Below are 23,472 nucleotides of genomic sequence, written 5' to 3'. Positions count from 1 at the left end.
AAGGCAGGGAAGGATTAGAAAGGTGATCTGCTACATCCCCACTTCAGGCCAACAGCAGACTTTTGGAACAAGATGTAGTCTGCACATTAAAACCTACAATCCTCTTTACTGATCAACCCTCCTATGTGAAATATATCCACGAGGCTGCAGGAAAAAAAAACAAACAAAATACCATGAAATACACAAAGCATCTATTGTTGGCATTTGCACTGCAGCTAAATTTTAGATCATGTTCTGATTATAAAAAATTAAGCTCAGCCTGATCATCTTTGACCAGTAGAAGGCAGTAAAATCACAAAATGGAAAAAAAAACCAACCACATGACTTTGCTTCATGAACCCAAAATTGGGCTGGTGAGTACCAGGGAAAGCAGGAATATTAGGATTTTAGGATGTTGAGGACTAATGCCAGTTCCAGACAGCTGAGAAATTGAACTCAATCCTCCACAAATCCTGCACTTTTTTTTCCTTATAAGCTCGGCTCCCGATACAGCCAATGAGTATTTTTAAGCAGCTTAAGACAAACAGATTAATGAAGAACCTACTTTACAAAACACTTTTTAAAAAAAACTAAAAAATCCCTCAGGAGAGTGAGAGGAGATGCAGTGGTTTTTGATGGGACTTTTAGAAAGGAAATGAAGGACAGCAAACTCAGCTGGGTATTTAGGCTGGAAATTGAAATCCTTCAGGGAGTTTGGAGAGATGGGAAGCGTTTTGCTGTAGAGGAATCAAAAGACACGGAATTAAAAAACAAAAGCAAAAACAAAACTAACAAAAAGGCCACAAAAACCCCAAAACATCAAAAAACCAAAACCACCTAAACCAAAAAGGAAACCACACAAAAAACCCCCACACGCACAAAAAACCAAAACAAAAAAAAACCCCAAAAAAACCAAACAAAAAAACAAAGAAAACCACTAAAAAAAAAAAAAATCAAACAAAACCAGCGCCCCCCAAAAAAAACCCCGAGCAAAGAGAGAAGCGCTGTTAAAGGACAGCAGCAGAGCCCGTGAGGGGGCTGGGATTTCGCTTCCAGCCGCGGCCCGGCCCAGCTCGGCCCCGCCGCCTCTCTCCATCCCCTTCCTCCATCCTCTTCCTCCCTCCTTCCCTCCTCTTCCTCCCTCCCGCCTCCCAGCCGCTCTCCCTCCGGACTACACTTCCCAGCGTGCCTTGCGCGCCCTCTGCGGCCCGCCGCGCCTCGCCCCCGCCGCGGCGCCCGCCGGGAGTTGTAGTTCTCGCGCCGCTGCGCCGCGGCCGGAGCAGCGCCGGGAGGCCGCGCGCTGCCCGGGCGGCCCCGGGCATGGCGGAGGCGGCTCCGTGAGGGGTGAGCGGCGGGCGGCGGCGGCGGGACGGGCTCTCCCCGGCGGCGGCTCGGGCGCGGCCGTGTCCTGTGGGGCAGGGAGCCGCCGAGCCCCTTCCCGCGCTGCCTGCGGGCTCCTGCTCGGCTGCGAGTCCTGCCGGGCGAAGCGCTCCGTGCTTGCTGCAGGACTGAGGAATAATCTGGTTTTCTTTCCGAGCCGCCTTCCCGGTATCGTTTCTAACTGCCCTCGAATGTGTTTGCAGCGCCTCAGAAATGACCTCGGGCCGCCGCTCGCCGTCCTTCTTCCGTGTGGGTGCCGCTGACTGTCGCCGCTGCCGCTCCGGGCTCCTTCCAGGTACAAATGAAAACCAAAGAAGTCTTAGTCAATAAGAGATCATTTATCATATAATTACCCCATTGAGGCTTCATTCATCCTTCCCGCTGCGGTCTTGCCGGCAGCTTGCGTTGCTTTTCTGCTGTTTATGCAAACAGATGTTGTTTTGGGGGTTTTTGGGGTGTTTTCCATCCCTGTGAGCTCCCGGCTGCGATCCCCTCGGAGGGCTCAGGAGCTGGGGCTCTGTTCCAGCCGTGTCCTGCTGCTCCCTGAGGGAACATCATCCTCGTGATGAGCATCTGAACAGCTTCAGAAATCAAGCAACTTCGGGATAAAACCATTCGCTTTGGTCATTTGATATTCAAGTTGGTTTTAATATTCCTGGGACCTTCTCCCCATGCTGTTCCATTAATGTCGGTGGAACTCTTACTGATGATTTCTTACATATATGGCCAGAACCTGTGTTTTCCCCGTGAAAAAATTATACCTGGTTTGTGTTAGCATTTTTGCATCTTTAGAATAATGGCAGAGAAGAAATGTACCAGGAGAAAAGATAAATGTGCTGTGGTGACCATTGTCTTTGGAAAGAAAATTAGCTTCTTTCTCATTTCCATAATTTTGTCTTCAGGCCCTTTCAGGACTGTAGTTTGTTTCATTTCTAATTTTAGCCAGAGGAAGCTTTTATAGAAATTGGTTTTTAAGGCAATCAGTGGTGTCTGAGTAAATGGTTGTTGCTGATGGATCATGTGAAGGAAGACAGGACCAAGCACTCCTCCTGAAAAAGTTCATTTTGCCACTTGGCTGTCTAGAGCTGGTGGTACAGTCAGGCTTTCCTTTTTTTCCTAAAGAAAAAAGAGCGGGGGGGAAGGCAGGAAGGTAAAACCCAGCTTGAAATTCTCCTTTTCTTCCTTCCCCAGCTTAACACAAGGCTAATCACAGCAGGGATGTAAACACTTATTATTTTCGCTAGGAAAACCTCAGCCTTCCCTCATGTTTGTGAGCTGGCATTGCTTCTTTTTCTGTCAAAACTCAGATTTTTATGAGATAATATGAGGAAATAGTGGTAAGATGTGCTAGAGGTGGTTTGGTCAGCAGATTGCAGATCCCCAAAGAGTGGATCTGTGTGAGTACCCTCAGGCTCAGGGGATGCTGCCACCCTGACATCTTCACCCTCTCCTTAATTACACTGTCAGTGATTGGGTTTACTTAAAATTCATTCCCAGCGGAGAGAAGTGACCCAGTTAAGTCTTTGTCCTGCTTTTGATCCCTGTTCCTAGGAGAACAGCACATGGAAAGGTAAATACAGCTCTAGATACTCCTTTTAAAGCAAGGAGGCTTTTTCCTGGCTCAAGTTTATTAATTAAATGGGGGAGTTCAGTGTTGCTCATGTCAGGTGGTGCTGTCAGAACTTAGATAAAAATTCTGTGAAGGTTGCAGTGATGTCTCGCTGTTGATCAACTTTTGATGTCCCACAAGAGCTGCTGTTGAAGCAGGAGCTCTTAATTTTTCATCTCTCTGTGCAAGGGTTTGGGCCACCAAATACCATCAAGAAACTTTCTGTGTCAGGTATTTCAAGGTGATCCACTGACAGAATACACGTGGTGAAGGAAGTTCTGTTCATTAACAGCAAACTTCTGTTACAAATGGGGCAGCTGGGCTGTGGAGGGGGTTCTGTCCCATTTTCCCAGATTTCTTAGAAACAGGGATAAAAGCATTACCCATTACCTATTTATTTATTTGTTTGTTTGTTTATTTATTTATTACAAATTTTTAATGTTCTGGTTGCTTTTAAGGTGAAATATGTCTTATCCTGCAGTGCAGAAAGAGCCTGTAAAGGTGAATTTCCTTGGAAAATTTATCAGGAGTTTTTACAAAATTAGCCTGCACTGTGGTGGATTTTAACACAAAAAGTGCTTTTTGTTTTCTCTTCAGCAGAAAAGGACAGCATCTTTTCTGTTTAGTGGGCTGCATGTCAGCTCTCCACCTCACTGCTGCTAAAATGAGTGTGCTCGTGTGCCAGCCCAGGTTTTGTGCTCTGGAGCAGTTCGTGGTACAAGGCAGAGCTGCTGGAGAGCATTATCTTTTATTTAGCTTTGTGTAGTGCTTTTATTGGTGTATATTTGGAATTAAATTATTTTATTACTTATTCATGGGACACGGGATTGCTTCTCAGTGCCTGGTGGTGGAGGGTTCTGTGAGTTTATTGCTGTTTCTGGCCATGTTGGGCTTAAGTGCCTGAGTGGGGGATGCTGAGTGTTTATATTTTGGTTTTTGCAGCAGCAGAACTGAAAGCCTCACAAGACAGCGATGGCTTTTTCTCTGGAATTTGAATATGGAGGCCACCGGGACAGATGAAGTAGAAAAGATCAAATCAAAGTTTATGTCTGCATGGCACAACATGAAATACAGTAAGTGGAGCAGAGTGTGGAGAGATCTGTCCTCATTAAAAGGAATGGAATGTTTCTTGTTGGCATGAATGGAATCATAACTAATTAATACTACAAATGCAATATGTCCCTTGTAACAATTTTTTCTTTGATGTTATAATTAAGTCCCACTAAAAAACTTCCTTAGCTTCTCATTTTTTCAAATAAATTTTGCTTAATTTCATTTTGAATGACTTCTTCTGGAAACAGTAAATATATTCTGTAAATTACTCAGGATTTGCTTAGGCTTTTGAACAGGGATCATATGGAATCATCTGTTCAAAGATTTATTTTGTTTATAAATATGCTTTTATGGAAAAAAAATAGGATGGTGTGTGAGATACAAACTCCACTGAAGAATCTACCCTTGAGTAACATTTTTTCCACAGGTGAACATCAGTAATTAATTTCTGAGCAACCAGATTTTCAAGTGTGCCCTTTACTAATCTGTCCTTGATTTTTCTGCTTTCCCTTTAGGACTGAGGTTGCTCAGATTTACCACCAGATTTCTAATAAACTTTATTAATCATAGCTGAGTTTTGGAGATGTCTGACAAGATGAAAAGATACTTTTTTTTCTGCTTTCTTTGAGGCTGTCACGTGGTTGAAAGGGAACAGTAGCCATTGTAACTTTTATGGGATTTTTTTATGAGACCAAAACCCAATATCAATGCTTTTTTTTTTCTCCCCTTTCAAGAGTTACCTTTGGCTTAACCAGATGCTGTCAGCATTTTCTTTTGGAAAGTTCAGTCACAAATTTGTATTTGTTTTGCATCTGTTTTAGGTTGGGTGTTGAAAACAAAAACTTACTTCAGTCGGAACTCTCCAGTTTTTCTGCTGGGAAAATGTTACCACTTCAAAACTGAGGGTGAGTACGGAGCTCTTCACTCATTCCAGTCTTCCTCAGCAGGAGTGAGGTATTTTTAATCTTCTAGAAAGACTGGCAGTAACAATTACCAAATCCAAAATGTAAATATGAAAAGCTTAGAAAATACTCATTTAAATGTCCATCTCTAATGCAGCCCATGCTAACCTGCTTTATTCAGATTTTACACCAAAACCTTGTGCTTTCTGTAAAAATTTGTGTTGTAATTTGCACTTCATTTACCATCAACTGGAGATTTTCTCTCTAAATCTCCTGATGGAAATAGTGACAAGGCCTGATCAGGGTCACTGCACCAACACCTTTGTTATCACTTTCCAGTGTGCAGGTTTTAAGTCTGTCTCTTTATTTGACCATTCACACTTGGGTGAATTAAGCACTTACTTGCAGGTCAGTGGTTCCACTGGCACAGTGGTGTCTGCATGGTTCTTTTGATTTTTCCTCTTTTTTTTTTTTATAATCTGGCACATTTCTGTTACATTTGCCTTCCAGTTTTCCTTTGTTTTACTTGAGGCAATTGTGAATTTTTGTAAATTTAAATTTGATAGTTGTTACTTGCTTTCTAATAACAGAAGTGCCATAACAAATGAATTCGAGCTGAAGCTGTGCTTTGCCTTGCAGAGTCTGGAGAGCTCTCTACAGATGGGTCCAATTTTGATAAAATCAGCACTGAGATTTCGGGGAACGTCGAGGAGTTCCGCAAGGATTTCATTTCTAGGATCTGGCTGACCTACAGAGAGGAGTTCCCTCAGATCAAGGGCTCTGCTCTGACCACAGACTGTGGCTGGGGCTGCACGCTCAGAACGGGGCAGATGCTGCTGGCTCAGGGGCTGATGCTTCATTTCCTTGGGAGAGGTGAGTTAGGAGAGATCTGTGTTTGCATAAGCACAGGCATTCTGTAGAGACCAAAATGGCCTTTTTTTATCCCAAATCTGAAGGGCCAGCTGGTTTTGGTTGTGGGCTCCTCACTCCTGTTGGAATTGTCCCATTGCACAGAGACTGGGCTATCCTGCCCTTCCATTTCTGAGAACCAAAGTGTGCCAAAGCAAACTTCTGTGGAGTTCCCAGTATCCAAGTGTGAGTTAATACATCAGAAAAGTGTGACCCTCCTCTCTGGGTGTTCTTACCCATGCACATGCCCAGTTCTCTGGAAATTTGATTGTTTCTTGAACTCCAGGTGTAGAAGTGAGTTCCCCAGCCCATAGCTGTGGGCTATGGCAGAAGTGATGTTCTTTTATCAGTTCTAAAGTTGTCCATTATTGAATTTCTTCTGGTGTTAATATATTGAGTTCCTAGAAGGATCCTAATCTAACTTCAATACATCATTCTCTGTGTGGAAATGTTCTCTGTGTCATTCTTTCCCTTCCCCCCGTGTACTTAAGAGAGGAGCTTCCCTTTTTTCCTTACCACTGTCTGTCTCAAAGTCCTCCCTCAGTCACAGCCAGCTGAAGCTTTAGGAGCTGTGGGACCCTTTCTGCTGTCATGGGCTGAGTGTCCATGTCCTCTTCATTTTCCAGGCTGAGCCATGTCCTGCAGAGAGGTATTTTAGCTTGGCAGAGTTAAACACCTTTTCTTTCCATCCCATTGCCAGTCCCTTTCATAACAATCATCCATTGCCTGCTTCAGAATGAGCCAAGGCACGCCCTGAAGCCGCCCGGGGGGGCTGAGAGAACACAGTGCATTGTTTCCTCAGCCATTTGTGGGCTCTCAGGATCACTTCAGCAGAAGATCCTTCTGAAAGCCTGTTTTGATCACACTTAGCCATGGCTGTGCAGCTCTGATGGAAGCTGGGAGCAAGGTCCCAGCCCAGCTGCACCACAGAGTCTGTTCTAGCAATGTCAGGACTGAGCTGTGGGGTTGGCTCGGTGAAAGTGCCTTTGGCTGTAGAGATTTAACTCATAAAACATTCATTATCTCCTTCAACTGACTGCACATATCAAAAAGTGTGTAAATACTTCTGCTGAGAACACAAATCCCTTAAATATCACTCTTCTTATACATACATTTAAAATAAATTCAAGACCTGCCCAGAAGACTCCCTGTGAGCAGGAGTGTGTAATGGCTCATTTGGAAATAACCCCAAACAAAAAAGCCTCAGGTTTCTATCTTTAAAATCCATGGTTCCAAAGAATTCCTTGTGTGTCCCCCTTGTATCCTAATTTGGAAGATGATGGGGTGATTCCAGAGTGCTCTGGTTCCTGTGGCAATCCAAATCCACAGAAAGATGGGGTAGGGATGATCTTCCTGGGCTGCTTTGCTCCTCACTTGGTCTTCTGACAGCTGGTGAATTATCTTTTGAAAAGCTTTTTATGAGATCTGGGCAGCTTTGGAAACATATTTAGATGTTTACAGGAAGTTTTTCATGGCTGTTTACTCTTTTCCCAGAGATGTTTTCGTTCTCGTTTAATGGTGTTGTTTCTGTTAGGAAGCAAAACTTGCCTGGAGTTTCTAGCTGAGATATTTACACTTCCACTGCCTTGTGGAATGTTCCAGATATTGCTGGGTGTTGTTGGGAATGAGTTTTGATTTTAAATTTAAAGTTTGACTTTGAAATGCCTGTTCTTGAGACACTGGCTGGGGTGTGAAGCTGAGAGCCCAGAGCAGCAGGGCCTGTGAGGATGTTCCACTGAGCTGGCTCTGTGCTGGGAACTGGGGAAGAATTCCAGGCATCTTCCTGGGCCTGCTGAACCCCGTTGTGTAGGAGGAGTGCTGTGTGGGATGCATCATCCATAGGGAATCCTTCAGCTGGAAGAGCAGACTGGAGATACTGAATGGTATTTAAACAAGTTTGCCTTGTAATCTGAAGGAATTAATGAATTTGGTGAATTAAAAAATCCTGCCTGCCTGTTTTTCTGCTGATCTCCTTTGCCATTTAGACAGAAAGAAATGTTTGATTTTACATCAATCATTCCTCAGGTCTGTCTGGTTTTTTAATAACTGAAAAATAAGAAGAATTATTAACTTTTGAAACTTCTTGTTTGACACAGATAAAAGGTTTTTGGATAGTATTAAAGCAACATTCATGTATTTAATATGTAAGAGATTTCTAACCTGTAATCAGGTGTATCTTGTTTATTCAGCTGACTGGGATGGTCACCAGAAAATCACCAGAAAATCGAAGCAAATCCTGCTCTTCTAGAATTCTTTGTTCACCTGTTAGCAGTGACATGTAAAACACACATAATCACTTTAATGAGTGGGGGACAAAGGGAAGTGCTTTGCTAATTATGCCATGAAAGGAATGTTAATGTGGATTTTCCCTTTTCCTGCTGCAGCCTGGGTGTGGCCAGAAGCCCTGGAAATGGACAGCTGTGACTCGGAGTCCTGGACCAGCAGCACCGTCAGGAAGCTCACGGCCTCCTTCGAGGCGTCGCTCACGGCCGAGAGGGACCCCAAGGTCCTGGCCCGGCCCCCTGCCAGCAGGGACTGGGATGTCACTGAGAGGAGGAATGAGCTTTATCACAGGAAAATCATCTCCTGGTTCGGTGACTCCCCCCTGGCAGCCTTTGGGCTGCACCAGCTGATAGAGTACGGGAAGAAGTCTGGGAAGATGGCGGGGGATTGGTACGGGCCCGCCGTGGTGGCACACATCCTGAGGTAAAACACCTGCACTTCTCTGCCCCTTCCCTTTGGCACACCCTGAGGTAAAACACCTGCAGCTCTCTGCCCCTTCCCTTTGGCACATCACTGAGGTAAAACACCTGCAGCTCTCTGCCCCTTCCCTTTGGCACACCCTGAGGTAAAACACCCGCAGCTTCGTCTGCCCCTTCTCTGCCCCTTCCCCTTGGCACAACACCTGAGGTAAAACACCTGCAGCTCTCTGCCCCTTCCCTTTGGCACATCCTGAGGTAAAACACCCGCAGCTCTCTGCCCCTTCCCTTTGGCACACCCTGAGGTAAAACACCTGCAGCTCTCTGCCCCTTCCCTTGGGCACACCCTGAGGTAAAACACCTGCAGCTCTCTGCCCCTTCCCTTTGGCACACCCTGAGGTAAAACACCTGCAGCTCTCTGCCCCTTCCCTTGGGCACATCACTGAGGAGCATTTCTGAGTGTCCTGAGATTGCTTCAGCCTAATTGAGCAGCAAACTGTTCATTATTGGCTTTGTAAAACACCCATATCAGGAACAATTCCAGAGGTTTTTCATAGGCAGGAAGGGAAATAGCAGCAGGTGCAGGAACTGAATGCTGAGCTTTTGTCAGTCTTATTTCAGGAAATAACACAACATTCCTGTTTTCTTGTGGAATCCCAGGTATCTCTCCCAAACCCTTTTAAGCAGAGCTGCATTTAGTGAAATGTTCTAAAAACTAGCCACTCTTTCAACCTTGGAACATGCATAACATTAGAGATTTTTTTTTATACTGTAACCTGGGGGCTGTAATGTACTGATAGTGTAATGAAATGTCAGAGCTAAAATTGATGTTTTCAGCATTTCTTTGCACACATCAAATTCTTGTGAAACTGTAAATGTATGGGACTATTAATATTATAATTATATCCCAGTAAAAGTAAAGGGTCTGTGACATTCAGCGTGGTTAAAAAAAAAAGTCGAAAGTCAAATTTCTCCAGACTGTGAGCCTTGATATCCAATTCTTTGAATGTTTTGGGGGCTTTTTGTAGTCTTATATATTTATTTTTTTAGTGGATTCCAGTTTACCTATAAACCAAATCACTAATAAACCATTTAAACAGCAGGAGGCAAAGTTAATGCATTTCTGTATTTATATATAAATAGAAGAATTTGATATTTAATGTAAATACTATGTTAATCTGAAGTGCAGGTGTACTGAAATAATCAGGTGTGCATCCATGCAGATGCAAACAGGGATGTAGGAGTTTAGCATTTTTAATGGGTTTTATTCTACTTCTTTTCTCATGCTGGAAGCAGTCAGAATTTTTTGCTTGCTTTAATAAATTATCTAATAAATTATTTGTCTCCCTAATGGGAGCAGGGGGGGGTTGGTGCAGGGTTCCACTCACCACAACCCCAGGGGTGATTTCCAGCTCTGCAGAGGTTTCCTTTCCTGGAGCTTTCTCTCTTGCAGCAGCACTAACAATGTACAGCCCCTCATAACTTGGGAATGACTGCATTAAACCACTCCTCAAAATAGAGTGGGGAATAAAGGGATAGTGACCATTTAATGCAGTGTGGGCTTGAAATCAAAGGTAAATCCTGGAGTTTGAACAGTTCCCTTTCTTTGCAAATGTTGTCCCTGATAGATGACCCTGGTTCTGACTATCAGCATGGATTTTATTTTACTTTGTAGTTCTGTTACTCTTAGTCTTTTGAGGAGAGTCTAATATTGTAATTATCTTTTTGAAAGTTTTGGTGAAACTTTTTATTTCCAGGTGCTAATTTGTGGCTTGTTATCTGAACTGAGGTCAAATAAAGAGATCTAATGAATTAAAAATAGTATTTTTGTCAGCAAACTTAGCCTTTATCATCAATATACATGACAGAAAATGGTTATGAACAGAAAGAAATAAAGTAATGGATATGAATTTCATTGGAAGTTATTGTGGGATTTGGGGCCTGTTTTTGTGGGTTTCATTGTATCTTTTCAATAGCCAGACATTGTCATCTTGGTTTGGGAAAAATGTGGTGCCAAGACATCTATGGAAGCTACAGGCTGGAGCTTGGTATCCAGTGTTTAAAACCAAATAAAAAATCCCACCCTACCACCTGTGTTTATCAGGAAGGGAAGGTGTCTTGAATTCAACAAAATAACCCCTAGAAAAACCCAAACAAACAAAAACTGCTATCTCAAACAATTAAAATCAACCTGTTTCTAAAAAACCAAAATAATTTGTTTGTTTATTGCTATTTTTTTTTCATGAATGGTAAGTTGAATAGTTTTGTGTTTGTACTTAGAAAAGCTGTTGAGGAAGCAAGAGACCCTGAGCTGCAAGGAGTAACAGTCTATGTTGCCCAGGATTGCACAGGTAACTGTGATTTTGTAGATTTTTGCTAACATTTTAAATGCTTTGAATGCTTTTCAGTTAGCACTTAACAATAGAGCTTTAAAGGGAAAAAAATCCCAATGAAGTGGATCCACAAAATTAAGATTATGTGAACAAAGGGGTTCTTGATATGTTCATTGCTGGTTTGGTATTTTATGGTGGAATTCCAAATCAGCAAATCAGTTATTGCCTCTTCTCCTTTTACATGGAGATGTTTCTGTTAGTTGGAAGCTTTCAAGTTTTAATTATTCCTTTTAGAAGTTTATATGCAGCTATAAATATTTATTGGCTTTCTCCTGCCCTACCCCTTCTGCATTTCCTTGGCACTGCAACTCAGCAGCAGCAATTCCCATTCCACAAAATACTGCTGGGAGTGAGGAGGCTCAGCCCTGGTTCTGAGTCACCTGGGGGTTGAGTTTGGTTTTTCTCTCTTTGTTAAGGTTAGGATTAAATGTGGGAGATTGTATTTTTTGTTTGGATTTAGATGTTTATTAGTTCTTATTTATATTTCAGTCTTATAAATTGTGAGTTCTATAGTACCTTACTTTAACAATTTAAAAATGGAGTTTATCTCTCTTTTTATTAGGTTTTTTAAGGATAAACTGTCTAATTAAGAAATTATACTTAAATTATTTTTGCTTTTAACTTAATAACTAACTGTGCCTCGTATTGTGGACTTTTAAAATATATAATTACACAATATTACTTAAAGTCATGAAGAAGAAGGACTAGCTACTGTTCTAAAACCTCTATCTTGCTATATATCTATTACTGTATTCTAAAACTTTAAATTTTTCACCATGTGGTATTACACACTTCTATTCAAACTACATACCTGTAATTCTAGTCTGTAATTCAATTTTGGAAGCCTTCTCCACGGCTTTAGATTAAATGCAGTGTTCTCTTGAGGGTCAGTGCCTGTCAGCACAGAAAGTCTGAAATGCTCAGCAGCCAGGGCTCCAGCCCCTGGGCTGTGTTTTGGGAGGACAGCAAGGTTTGGAGGGGCTGCAGTTTTAGTTTGTCACGCTGGAGATGTGATGCCACATTGGAGGTGTGTCTCTAAAACCTGGAGGTTCTGTTTGAAATGTGAATATTTCTGTGTGTCTCAGTCTACAGCTCGGATGTTATTGACAGGCAGTGCTCCTTTGTGGATTCTGGGAAAGCAGGCACAAAAGCTGTAATTATATTGGTTCCTGTGAGACTCGGTGGAGAGAGAACAAACACAGACTACCTGGAGTTTGTAAAGGTAGGAAATGAGAGTTCAATCATTTTTCAAAGAGTAGCACAAGGGGATATGAAAAGCAACTTCACGAGGGTGATTCTCCCCATTAAACCTGTGGTGGGGATTTTACAGTTGAAGGTTGTAAAGTTTGACTTTACAGATTTGAAATTTCCCTATTACAAGATCAGATATAATTGCAGAGCACATGATGTCCCTTGGTAAAGCAGTGATAACTGTCCTGCTCCTCCAGCAGCCACCTGAAAAGACATTAATGCAGTGCCTCAAATTACAAATGGTAATTTAATCTAGCAGGGCTCTAATAGCATATGTAACTAAGGATCAGGCAGCATTTTAAAATATAAATACACTCCATTCCTTGCTCTTTCTTATTTTCTTAACTAAGAAAATGGTTCAAAGGGTTTTAAGCTGTTGCCTGTCTGTTCTTCCCGTTTTCTTTTGTCTCTTTGTTCCCATGAATTATTTGATATTTTTATTCACCACCTGAATTGTTTTTTCCCTGTCTGGATGAATGTTTCTGTGGATGGTGGTGCAGAAGTAGCAGGCAGTTACCACAGTAAAAATCAGCTGGAAAAAAGGCAAACTCAAGGAGAAGGCAGAGGGGGAAGGTGTGTGCTGTGGTTTTGTCAGCAGAGGTTCTGCAGCCACCTGAGGATGTGCTGTAATCCTGCCTCTTGCTCCTCTCAGGGAAGGGCATGTTCTCTTAGCCCTGCTGCTTTTCTTTCATTTTCCATGCTCCTCTTGATCTGTCTTTAAATTTTGGGTTCATTTTTAATTACCCCAGTGTAGGAGCACAGACAGAGGCTGAGGGTCTGTAACATGATTTATTTTGTGGCTGTCTCTTTGCTGTAACATTTCAGGAAAACATTTTGATTTTTACTGGCATGGGAGCACAGACTGGTAAAGGCCTTCAAGTTATGAACTGAAATTGTTATTAAATTTTTCCCTGATTATTTTCCTTGTATTTTCAGCCAGTTGGTTTGGGAAAGTTTTAGTTTTCAGCTGGCTGCAGTGAGTGATTCCTGCTGCTCCCTTGCCAAGGCTGTTGCAGCCTGATGGAGGCTGAGATAAGAGGGCTCTCAATTGCCTGAATCAGTCACTCAGTTCTGCCCTGACTGTTCCCAAGAACTGACCACATTTCTTGGAGTCTGGCTTTAAGTTAAAAATGCAGATTTTAGAATGTAGCACAAGAGGTAATTTCTACAAAGGGTTTTATATTTATGGGTGAAAATTGATAAATTTTTTATAATTCACTTTTACAAGAAGCTTGCCATAGATTAAACAGTTATCCATTACTCTGAGCAGCTTTGCTCCCTCTCTGCTCTGCCCTCCTTGGCTCTGATCTGCCTGAATGTTCTGTGATGCTCAGAGTATCTGCTAAGGAAACCTTCTCATTCATATTTTAAAGAAGATTTTTCTGGAAACCTTCTCATTTGTATTTTAAATAAGCATCACTTCCTTAACCTGTGTAAACCATGCTGGATTTGACTCTGTAGCGTCTCAGGGGAGGTTTTTAAGTGACTTTATCCTTGTCTAAGCAGGGAAGATTTTCTGTTGAGAAGCCTTGGTGTTGGTAGTCTGTATCAATCTTTTTGTTGAAAGAAAAGTTCCCTTCTTACACTGAGTAGTGTCCCCTTCCCAAAAGTTCTGCCTTCAGAAGGTTCTGGTTCCTCTGCCCTGCCAGGCTACCTGCAGGGATGTTTATGGGGCCTGGCTCTTGTGTGTTTCTCTCCTCCCTGGATGGGGGGCAGCTGTTTTTGGAGCTGAACTTCATAATTAATTACTCTTAACTTCAGCTGGCATTTCTGCCTAGGATGTAAAAGTTGCTGCTCTGGCCATTGTCCATTTGAGTGCAAAAGGAAGAGTCCCCAGGGACAGAGGATGTAAGTGGGTGTGAAAGCTGGAAATCTCAGTGCTTTGGGATATTTGGACTAAGGAACTGGTGCTCAATGTGTGCCATGATATTTTGTCTCCTCCCCAAAAACATGTGTGGCATGGGAAGTCTCTGGAGTATCCGCTGGTGTGGTTTCACTTTGGTCAACTCCAGGAAGTCATGGAGTCCATCTTTAAAAAAAACCAAAACCATTTGCCTAAAAGAGCAAATATTTTAATTCAGTTTAATGTTTTGGTTAATCTTAATGAGTCCCTGTTCTTGTTTTAGGGAATTTTAAGCCTGGAGTACTGTGTTGGCATCATTGGTGGCAGACCCAAGCAATCCTATTACTTTGCTGGATTCCAAGGTTAGTGTTTGACTGTTATGTCTCCTCAGTATTTTTTCTCTCAGAGTTAGGAAGTTAATACTGAAGCAGTGGGAAACAGCGTGATTAAAATAGTAAAATGAGCACCTTATTAATTCATCACATCTCCCCAAGTCCAGCCATTTGTCATTTACCCCACGGAGTAATTGGATTCTGTAAAATGTACATTTAATTTCCCTTGTTGCATAAACAAGGCATAATTTATCTGTTTCACCAAACTTGAGGAGCATTTGCTGTTCCTGCCTGGCAGTTCTTATTTAGGTATTTACTCTCTCCTGCTTTAAGTGGTGTTAGTTGATGCCTAAATGACAAGCAATATATTCTTGCTGTCAGGATGAAGCAGGGCGATACATTTTTCATATGCAAACTCCAGAACATAATTGTGTGTTTGTAAAAGTAATTTTATCACCAAAAATTAAATGACAGTTTCATCACTTTATAAAAATTCTGCTTATACAAGCATATTTGATTATGCAAAAGTTAATCTGTCCTGCAAAAACCTATGCTTCAGTCAATGAGTATCAGCCTGGCAAGCAGTTACTCACTGGCTTTTTTTCCAGCTGTTCTGCATAGAAATTGGATTGTAAGCAGTGTAATAATAAGGTGTTTTTTGAATTACTTGTCTTCTGTTTTGTCCTTGCAGATGACAGTTTGATTTACATGGATCCTCATTACTGCCAATCTTTTGTAGATGTCAGCATAAAGGATTTCCCTCTTGAGGTACTATGGATATAGAGCTGGCACTGTTTTCTTCCCATATGAATCAAACACTAATTATTTAGAGCTGTTCTAGCTAGCTGCAGCTTTATGGTTTTACAGTTACATGTTATTTATCAATGTCCTGCCCTTCTTTATAGGCCTATAATCAACAAAAATGACCAGAGGTTAAATCTCAATATGGAGGTTTAATTTTTACTTCATTAATCTTCATCTGTTTTCTTTTTGATGATCATAAAATCTCCAAAATAGATGATTGCTTCATTTAAGTGATTTTCCATCAAAGAAAACAGATGATATTTGTAGATCTTAAGCCTGTTTGGATTTGGGGTTGGATAGTTTGTGGTTTTGGTCATTTTATTTTATTTTTTTTTTTTTAATTCAAATTGCAAGCAACATCAGGGAGAATTCCTGTGGTATTCAATGGTAGGAGCCTGGAAATAGATGGAGCTAAAGGAGGTGATTAGAGAACTCAATTTACAGCTGCTCTGGGAAAACATTGGGAGCTGCAAGGAAGTGCTCAGTGGCCTCAGCACTCACATCCTCAGGGCCATCCACACAAACTCTCCTTGGTCTTGTGCCCAACTTCAGGTGATCTTCAGCAGTCTTGGCTCAGCCTGAGGGGGCATCCACAGCCAGGGCAGCAGCAGCTGCTGCAGAACAGAGCTGGAGCAAAATCCCATCAAGTGGTGTTCAGGAGAACTGGTCATATAGAAATAAAAAATCTCAAAGGGCCTGCACAGGGCTGGTGTCAAGTCCTTAAAGCCAACACTTCATGTTTGTCGTTATTTATGCTTAACAAAGTGCTTGAGTTAGCATGTTACATAACATAGAAGTGGAGGATTCTCCAGGAAATGAGAAGGTTCTGGATGAAGCAGAAGAGCACAGCAGCAAAATGGGGCAGCAGATATCCCAGGCAGGAGGTTTGGCTGTGTTTAGAGATGCCTTTAGGTTTGCCCTGTTGAGATGTTTGGAGAAAGAGTTGAGTGCCAGCTCTGCCTGGGATGATCACCCAGCTCCTTCCCCTTTATCCTCACAACTGTTTTGCTCCAGTGCCCCTGAAGATTTTACAGTTTGGGAAGAAGCAGACAAAAGGTGGGAAGAGCACAGAGCAGCAGAGCTGAAGTGAATTCCTTAAGGTCCTGCTGTGGCCAGGCTACAAAAACACATCTTTTGGGTTCTGTTCTATGACTCAGCCTCAAAATGGTGCTGCAGACTGCCATTAATCTGAATTCCTAAATAATACCAAGGTTTAAGCTGTGTTTGGAAGGTGTGCAAGCTGCCAGCTTGGCTTGATCTCATCCGAATGCTTTCCTGCAGAACGGAAAATAGATTGCAATTTAATGCTTGCTGCATTTAATAGTATTATATCTTTGTCCAGAAATGTCAAAAGTAAACAGAAATTGCTTTCTTAGTGTGGATAGTTGCTTGTTAGATTTATCTGTAGGGAGTATTTTCAAAATTGACAAATTGTCCAGAATAAGTTGGAAATCAATCCACTCTGTATTGGCTTCCAGCATCCATTTGTTTGGAGGAATGGGAAAAAAAAAATCTTCCCCACTTCTCTTTGTTGTGCAGTGTGATTTGTGCAGCTTTAAACCCCCTGCACAACTGTAGGGACAGGGTTGCTGCTGCAGTGGGATGTGGAAGGCAGGGTTTGATTTCTATTTTTTCTTTTCATGCATTTGATGACTCAGGAATTAATATTAAAAATACAATTGCTGTTTATAAAATTGGAAGGGTGAGGAGAAAAAGCAGTGACTCAAATCAGTCTTGCAGAAATAGCCCTAATCATCTTGGTGGATGTTTTTTAGCAGAGGTTTTACAGAAACACCTCTTGGGTTTGTAATTACCAGGAAAGAACAATATATTTTATAATGTAAAACTGCTGCAGGGATGGTTACACTCGGATTTGGGAACCAGTGCTGTCTTCTGTGGATTGATTTTTGTGATTAGCAAAAAAAAAGGGATTTAATAGAGGGAGGATGATGGGTCATCCTCTGTGTCAGAGGCAGAGTGGAGGGGACTGGCTCCCTCTGAGAGCAAGTGAGGAAATAATTGCAGTTATTGGACAAAGAGCTTCACCACAACTGCAGTTCCTGTAATAAATAACCACAGAATCATGGTAGATGGAATATACTTATTTTTTTCTCTCATAAACTGAGTAAGGAGGTGGGGAAGGGGGTTTGGTGTTTGTTTGGTCTTACAGCAGGGCTGCTGAAAGTATCAGCTCCCAGCACTGGCGGGGCAGCATCTGTCAGGGAAAGAGATTTCACGTGAGGAAAAACCCATTTGTAAAGCAGGGCATGTTTGGTTTTTCCCTACTTGTGGATCGTTGTAATATGGTTTTGCTTTTGTGTGTTTTGTGGGTTTTTGAACCCATTTCATTTACTGAAGGAAAATGCATGAGGTTGGTTTATTCCATTATGTCTCTTTTATAGAGGCTGGGGGAGGGAAGGGGCACTGGGCAGTGGTAGTAAAGCAGTAAGATAGTGCAAAAGCTGTTACAAATTCAATTTGCAGAAGAGCATTCACCTTCTCTGCCTTGGGAATATTCATAAAGTATTGCTGGGAGCAGCAGAGCTGTGACAGATTCCAAACTAACCTGGTGTGTGGGGAAGTTTGGGGAATGAAGCCTGAACAGCAGGAGGTTTTACACGGCTGGGGAAGGGTGGAATCACTTGGATATTTGTGGGGGGTGGGAGAAATCACTTCCAGAGGGTGTGCTGGGGTTAAATTCAGGTGGTGCAGGGGATTGGATGTTTTGAAGCTGTTGAGGGGGACAAAAGTAAACACATGGCTCTGTGCCATTCCTGACTGTAACCGTGTTTTGTGTTTTTTAATTGGGAAACTTGCAGTCATTCCACTGTCCTTCTCCCAAAAAGATGTCCTTCAAAAAGATGGACCCAAGCTGCACAATAGGATTTTACTGTAGGACTGTGCAGGACTTTGAGAAGGCTTCTGAAGAAATCACCAAGGTAGGTGCTGGAGATCCCAAATCCATCCCTTGGCCAGAACGGGGTGTGGGGAAGGGAAGAGAATCAGCCTCGCCCTCCTGAGCAGCCCTAATTCTCCTGGTGGCATTTATGGCTGCTGCTCCCGCGGTCCGAGTTGCAGCTCGGTGTTAATCCCGGCTGAGCCCGCCTGGCTGCGGGAGCGGGGCTGGCGCCGGGCGGGCCCACGAGGTGGCACTCGTGAAGTGACAATGTCTCTGCAGCCCTGCCGAGCGGGGCCACGCGGCCCGGGGGAGGCCGGGGAGATGCTGGGGAGCAGTCCTGCCCTGGGCAGGGCTGGGGGGAAGGGAAGTATAGGAGCAAACCCGAATTGGTCGTTTTTTCTCCCTAGCACAAGGGACTTTTCCTGCGGGACCTGCAGGGTCTCTGGTGTGAGCTCCATGGAGCAGGTGCCACCCAGCAAATCTGTCTGACCCCATCCTTCCCCTCGAAAAACTGCTCTGGATTCATTTAGATCCCGTTGGAATCAAGTTTTTTTTCTCATTAGTTAGTCCAGTATGTGAGGGTATGAAATGCAGCATCATCAGTGTGATCTGTGAGCTGCTCTGTGTGTGGTGGGTTCACAAAATGCTCTGTGAAAAGGGTGCAACAGCAGATGGGTTCAATGTTAATATTCCAACCACAGCAGCACAAGGAATTCATGTTTGTCCAGCACTTGGAATGTCCTGAGAAGTGGTATTAGTACTACAGCCAAAAAAGCATTTTTTTAAACTTAATGCTGATTATAATAAATAGATACTGATTGATGCTGAAGTTGTTTCTTTGACTCTTACCCAGAGAGGTAGAAAATAGATTTAAATAAGTAGAAGTTCCTAAGCAGATCCATGGAAAGTTTAAATAGTGAAGTTTCTGTTCTTCCATGTTTTCATGTTCTGTCACATAAAATGTCATAACATGGTAAAAAAAAAATCTCATTACAAAATCAGTTCCATCAGAAGTTATCTTTTTCCTGTTTCTGTTCTTTCAGGTTTGGGATTAAGTACAGTTTTTTTCCTGAGCACAGTTTGTGAAAATGCTCTTGACTGATCCAAGTGTTGGAGTTATTATCCTGATATTTCAGACAGAAGCTCTTTAGTACCAGTGACATTATTTTCTAGAAATACACTTCAGGCAGTGCCAGTTTGAAAAGAGGGGAATGTTTGGATACAGGGACAATGTCAGAAACATTCTATCAATTTATCTTGCAATCTTTCCTTCTCATCCTTTGTGTTTTCCTTCTTTTCCGTTATTTTTCCCTTTGTTTGCAATTGTAGTGTGGTAACTCTTGAACCAGTGCATTCCTAGTGTGCCCCATGGAGGCTGAACTAAATAAATCCAGGTTCTGCCTTTTTTTTTGGGTAATAAGAGGTGAGAGATAAGATTTAGCTTTTATACTTGAGGATAAACATTATGGCCTTATATGTTTAGAGACAGATAAATTAGGAAACTGGCAAGTTGTTGAGGGTTTCAGATTCTCTGTGGTCACTGTTGAGATGTGATGGGATGAGTTAAACAAATCTTGACCAGGTTCCCCTGGACTTTGTTTAGGCATTTCCTCTCCCAGTTCCTGTGTTTAGGGTTTCCTCACCTCCCTCAGTTGTGGAAATGGAAGTTTCAGTAGAGCTGAACACAGACAAGGTAGTGGAACCCCAGGATTTTACTGGGATTGTTTTTAATTTTTTCTTATTTTTTAGATGCCCCCTCAAGCCCTGACTGTCATTTTTGAAATAGTCCTTACTGTTTAAAGATCTCTTTGGGGATTCTTTACTGTTTTAGGCTGATTGTTCTCCTGAAATTGTGCTCAGTGATTTTTAGTTCTGCACAGTCTGTATCTCTAGTCTGATGTAGTTCTGTAGCACTGGGCTGGTTTTTCCCAAGCAGGTAGGAAAAAGTAAAATAAATTAAAAAATAAATCAGTGGGCAAAACACCCCAAAAGGCTGAAAAGTCTTTCAGTATTTAGTGGGGTTTTATCTGCTCTTAAAGATGTTTTGCTGATCTGTTTCAGTATTTAATCATTCCCCACACCCCCTTTCTCCATGCTCAGTTTTCTTATTTATAAACATAGATTTTGGGCCCTCTGTTTCCCTGTGACTGTCACCAATCTGGTTTGAGCCACGTGCTCCTGACTGCCTTATTTACATTGGTGAATGTGTTTGAACTTCTAAGAAAAACACTGATTATTGCACCTGCTGATTCTACAATAAAAATCCCCTCCAGGATGCTCAGTTGCTGCAGAATTCACACGTGGGCTTGAGGAGACCCTTATGGCCATTAACTATTTTGTAGAGGGTTTTATCTTCTGTCTTTTATCCTTTTATCTTTCTCTTTGATGCACTGAGTCTGACAGCACTTACAGGTGATCTGTGTGCCAAAACCAGGGGCAGGCAGGAAATGAGCAGCTGCCTGAGAAAGGGAAGTGAATATCTGATAGGAGGAGGAAATGTTTAGATTGTGCAATGCTTTTGTCTAATGAGATAATTAAAATAATGCATTTTTTACTTGGCAGTCATCATCAGGTGAATATCTGTGCTTGCTGCATTTCTTCATTTCCAATTAATGTTTTATCTGGTTTGTTTTACATTATAGATGCTGAAATCTTCATCCAAGGAGAAATATCCCCTGTTTACTTTTGTCAAGGGTCATTCTAGAGACTATGACTTTGCTTCCAGTCCACTCCATGAGGAACATGACCTTTTCTCTGAGGATGAGAAGAAAAGACTGAAGAGATTTAGCACAGAGGAGTTTGTCTTGCTTTAAGGACATTTTACACAAGAGCATCGGCAGCTGTCCAGGAGAGCACTTGCCTTTTAACTCTAAAAATGGACCTGAATTCCTTCCCCAGAAAGGCAAGGCTGTACTGAAATTGGTCTATTTTCATAAAGATGATACTGTTTTATATGTTAAGATGTCAGTTACTAATGTATGTACTAATTAGTTTTGCTCACTGCTGGCTGGAGTGTCTGTGCTGTTGTGGTAGTGAGGGGAGATGCTTTGCTCAGAGCCAGCTGTGCCTGGCCAGTCCCTAAATGCCAGCCTGTGCCCTCCTGTGCTGCCATTCCAGGCCACTCCTGAGCAGGGCTGCCAGCTGGGGCTGGCTTTGCCAGGGATGCACACCCAGGGCTGTGGGGACCACGTTGTTCTGCCTGCAGCACAGCTGGAGTTGTTCCTGTGGGAAGGGGACAAGTCCCAGCTGGGTGGCCCCACCAGTTGTGCTGCCAGCATGCAGAGCAGCTCCTGCTGGAAAGGTGAGGTTGATGGATCAGGAGTCACTGTCCCTGGCAGTCCTGCCATAATTATATAGGCTGAATTGGGAGTTAAGACACTATTTAGCAGTATGACTTTCTAATGGTTTCTCATTAAGCTTGCTTTGGAGCCTTAATATGAGGAGTGAAGATAAAGTATTACCTTTCCCCACAATTTTTAAAGGTTATACTATTAATATTAACTGCAACCAATCAAAGCAGCTGGAGACAATTATTAGAAGAGAGCAGTGTTTGTTTCCTGTTTCAGCTACCATAATGGTGAGGCTTCTCCTGCCAGAGCAGCTTTTAAATCAAAGCAAAGGGGGGTGGATGTGGAAAATTCTGGGCTGTGATGATTTTTTGTTTTGATACGTGTTGTTACTGTACAAATGATTACTTGGTGGTGTGTGTTCTCAGATTGCAAACAAATGTACAGAAATAGTTTCATGTTTTAACAAAGTAAATACAATATTTAAAAAACCATATTAACGCTGCTTGGGAAATAAAAGAGGTATGAAAACATGAAGTTCATGTGCCTTTTATATTAATATTAGATCCTCTAACAGTGAATATAATCCTGCATCTAAACCAATATTGTAAGGGGTGAATACTCTGTTTATTTGCAATAAAGGCAGATTTTATTGTTGTGTTGTAAACCAAATGTTACCTGGTCTAAGTGCTGCTCAGGCACAGAGGCACAAGTGTTGCTGATCCAAATAATAAGCATCATGTTTGTTCATTAAAGCACCTTTTACTTTTATGAGCAAGAAGTGACTAGTGGATAGATTTCAGGCAGAACTAGACCAGGTCTGTGTCTGTGTCAGGGCTGGAGAGTGCATTTGTATGTGTTAATTAATATTCAAAAAATACAGAATGTTCATTTGTTTTCAATGGAAAAAGCCCCAGACATTATTTGTCTAAATCAGTCACCTCTGCACTGCTGCAGCCTGCTAATGTTTGGCATAATGTGACTTTTTACTAACAGGTAGGTGAGGGTGTTTGGCTTGATCTTCATATTTTTCATTAATAGCCCAGAAGAGGGAGTAAACAACATATTTATGGAATTTAGATGTCAAAATGAGGACAATTGTGGATGTCAGAGCTAGAAGAGAGAAGATTGGTGAGTACAAGGAGCACAAGGAGATGCAGCTTTAGGCAAGATCAGGCAAAGCCTCAGGGTGGTTCCTTTGGGTGGCAGTGGACAGGAAATCAGACACCAAATTGTGCTTGGTGCTTGGATTTTCCTTCTTCCACAACTCCACCACCTGAATTCAGGTACCTTCCAAAAATCCCACATGCACAGACCCCCAAGCCTATTGTGTCTGGAGAAGGGAGCTGCTCTTTAGTTCAGAATTCTTGGAATGGAAATGCTCACAAGGAATTACAAGAGCTGTAGCACAGAAATGGTAAAAAGGAAAATGTGGGTCTGTCATTTCAACAGCAAACTTCCCTAGAAGGATGGAACCTCTTCTCTTTTTCCAACTGGATAAAAAATGTAGTGGCCGAAACATCTTTGAACTTAGCAAATAGTGAAAGTTTTTCCCTTTCTAACTGAGGGAAAGAAAAGTAGCAGTGCTAGAACAGCACCTGGGTTGAGGTCCTTTAATTTGTACCAAATCCTTTAGGTCACCACAGTGGGGTTTTCTTTAAAGCCTGCTACAAATAATTGTTAAAAATTCATGGCTGTTTTCATCGTGCTCTTTGTCCAAGGTGTAAGCACAGACAAGCCCACAGAATGCCCTGGTGCACTTGTGTACAGGGGTGACACAAGTTAAATTACCAGGTTAGTAGAAATTAATGGTTTTGGGTAACTACAGGGGACTTTAATTGGAAACTATGTTAATCGTGTAGTAATTCTCTTTACCTCGTCTGCATTAGCTGCTGAAAACCAGGCAATTAATTCGTGTCATCACTGTTGCTGCTGCTGCCTTCAAACACAAACCTGAGGAGCATCAGTTACTCACCCAGGCAGCAGTGGGCCAGGTTCTGAGAGACTTCCACAAATCTCCCACTCCTCCCCTGCCTGACAGCCTGACCAGCAGCACTGCAGCCTCGGAGCTTTGTCCTCTCGGAGCCTTTGCTCTCCCTCCCTTCTGCCGTTTCTTTTCTCCTCACAGGGAA

The 23,472-nt window shown here is 42.3% G+C and overlaps 1 protein-coding gene and 1 long non-coding RNA gene across 4 annotated transcripts; both read left to right on the top strand.

The window, feature by feature from the left end:
- The first annotated feature begins 1,204 nt into the window (after nt 1-1,204).
- ATG4C (autophagy related 4C cysteine peptidase) lies at nt 1,205-21,877 on the top strand. 3 transcript variants are annotated; one of them, XM_050977510.1, is made up of 12 exons: nt 1,205-1,323; nt 1,563-1,654; nt 3,911-4,041; nt 4,843-4,926; nt 5,563-5,796; nt 8,217-8,538; nt 10,794-10,882; nt 12,010-12,146; nt 14,302-14,380; nt 15,042-15,118; nt 17,974-18,093; nt 20,696-21,877. In XM_050977510.1, the coding sequence occupies exons 3-12, from the start codon at nt 3,966-3,968 to the stop codon at nt 20,864-20,866; spliced, it is 1,389 nt and encodes a 462-aa protein (XP_050833467.1). In that variant the 5' UTR covers nt 1,205-1,323; nt 1,563-1,654; nt 3,911-3,965; the 3' UTR covers nt 20,867-21,877. The 3 variants fall into 3 exon arrangements, with proteins under 3 accessions (XP_050833467.1, XP_050833466.1, XP_009087027.1); XM_050977509.1 differs by lacking the exon at nt 1,205-1,323 and having other exon boundaries at nt 1,338-1,654; XM_009088779.4 differs by lacking the exon at nt 1,205-1,323 and having other exon boundaries at nt 1,343-1,654; nt 10,812-10,882.
- On the top strand, nt 8,545-10,621 carry LOC127059860 (uncharacterized). Its single transcript, XR_007778157.1, has 2 exons — nt 8,545-8,680; nt 8,743-10,621. It is a non-coding gene; the product is annotated as an uncharacterized LOC127059860 (long non-coding RNA).
- Nucleotides 21,878-23,472: the final 1,595 nt, after the last annotated feature.

The sequence above is a fragment of the Serinus canaria genome, chromosome 8, assembly GCF_022539315.1.
Source record: "Serinus canaria isolate serCan28SL12 chromosome 8, serCan2020, whole genome shotgun sequence".
Lineage (NCBI taxonomy): Eukaryota > Metazoa > Chordata > Aves > Passeriformes > Fringillidae > Serinus > Serinus canaria.
The sequence above is the reverse complement of the archived record's forward strand: the minus strand, read 5'-3'. Positions and strand labels throughout refer to the sequence as shown.

What these genes read in the sequence shown, in the direction of transcription:
- ATG4C (XM_050977510.1), top strand. Translation starts at nt 3,966, where the DNA reads ATGGAGGCCACCGGGACAGATGAAGTAGAAAAGATCAAATCAAAGTTT. An exon ending in ATGGCACAACATGAAATACA is followed by an intron (nt 4,042 to 4,842) that starts GTAAGTGGAGCA and finishes CATCTGTTTTAG; the next exon opens with GTTGGGTGTTGAAAACAAAA. An exon ending in TGTTGCCCAGGATTGCACAG is followed by an intron (nt 10,883 to 12,009) that starts GTAACTGTGATT and finishes TGTGTGTCTCAG; the next exon opens with TCTACAGCTCGGATGTTATT.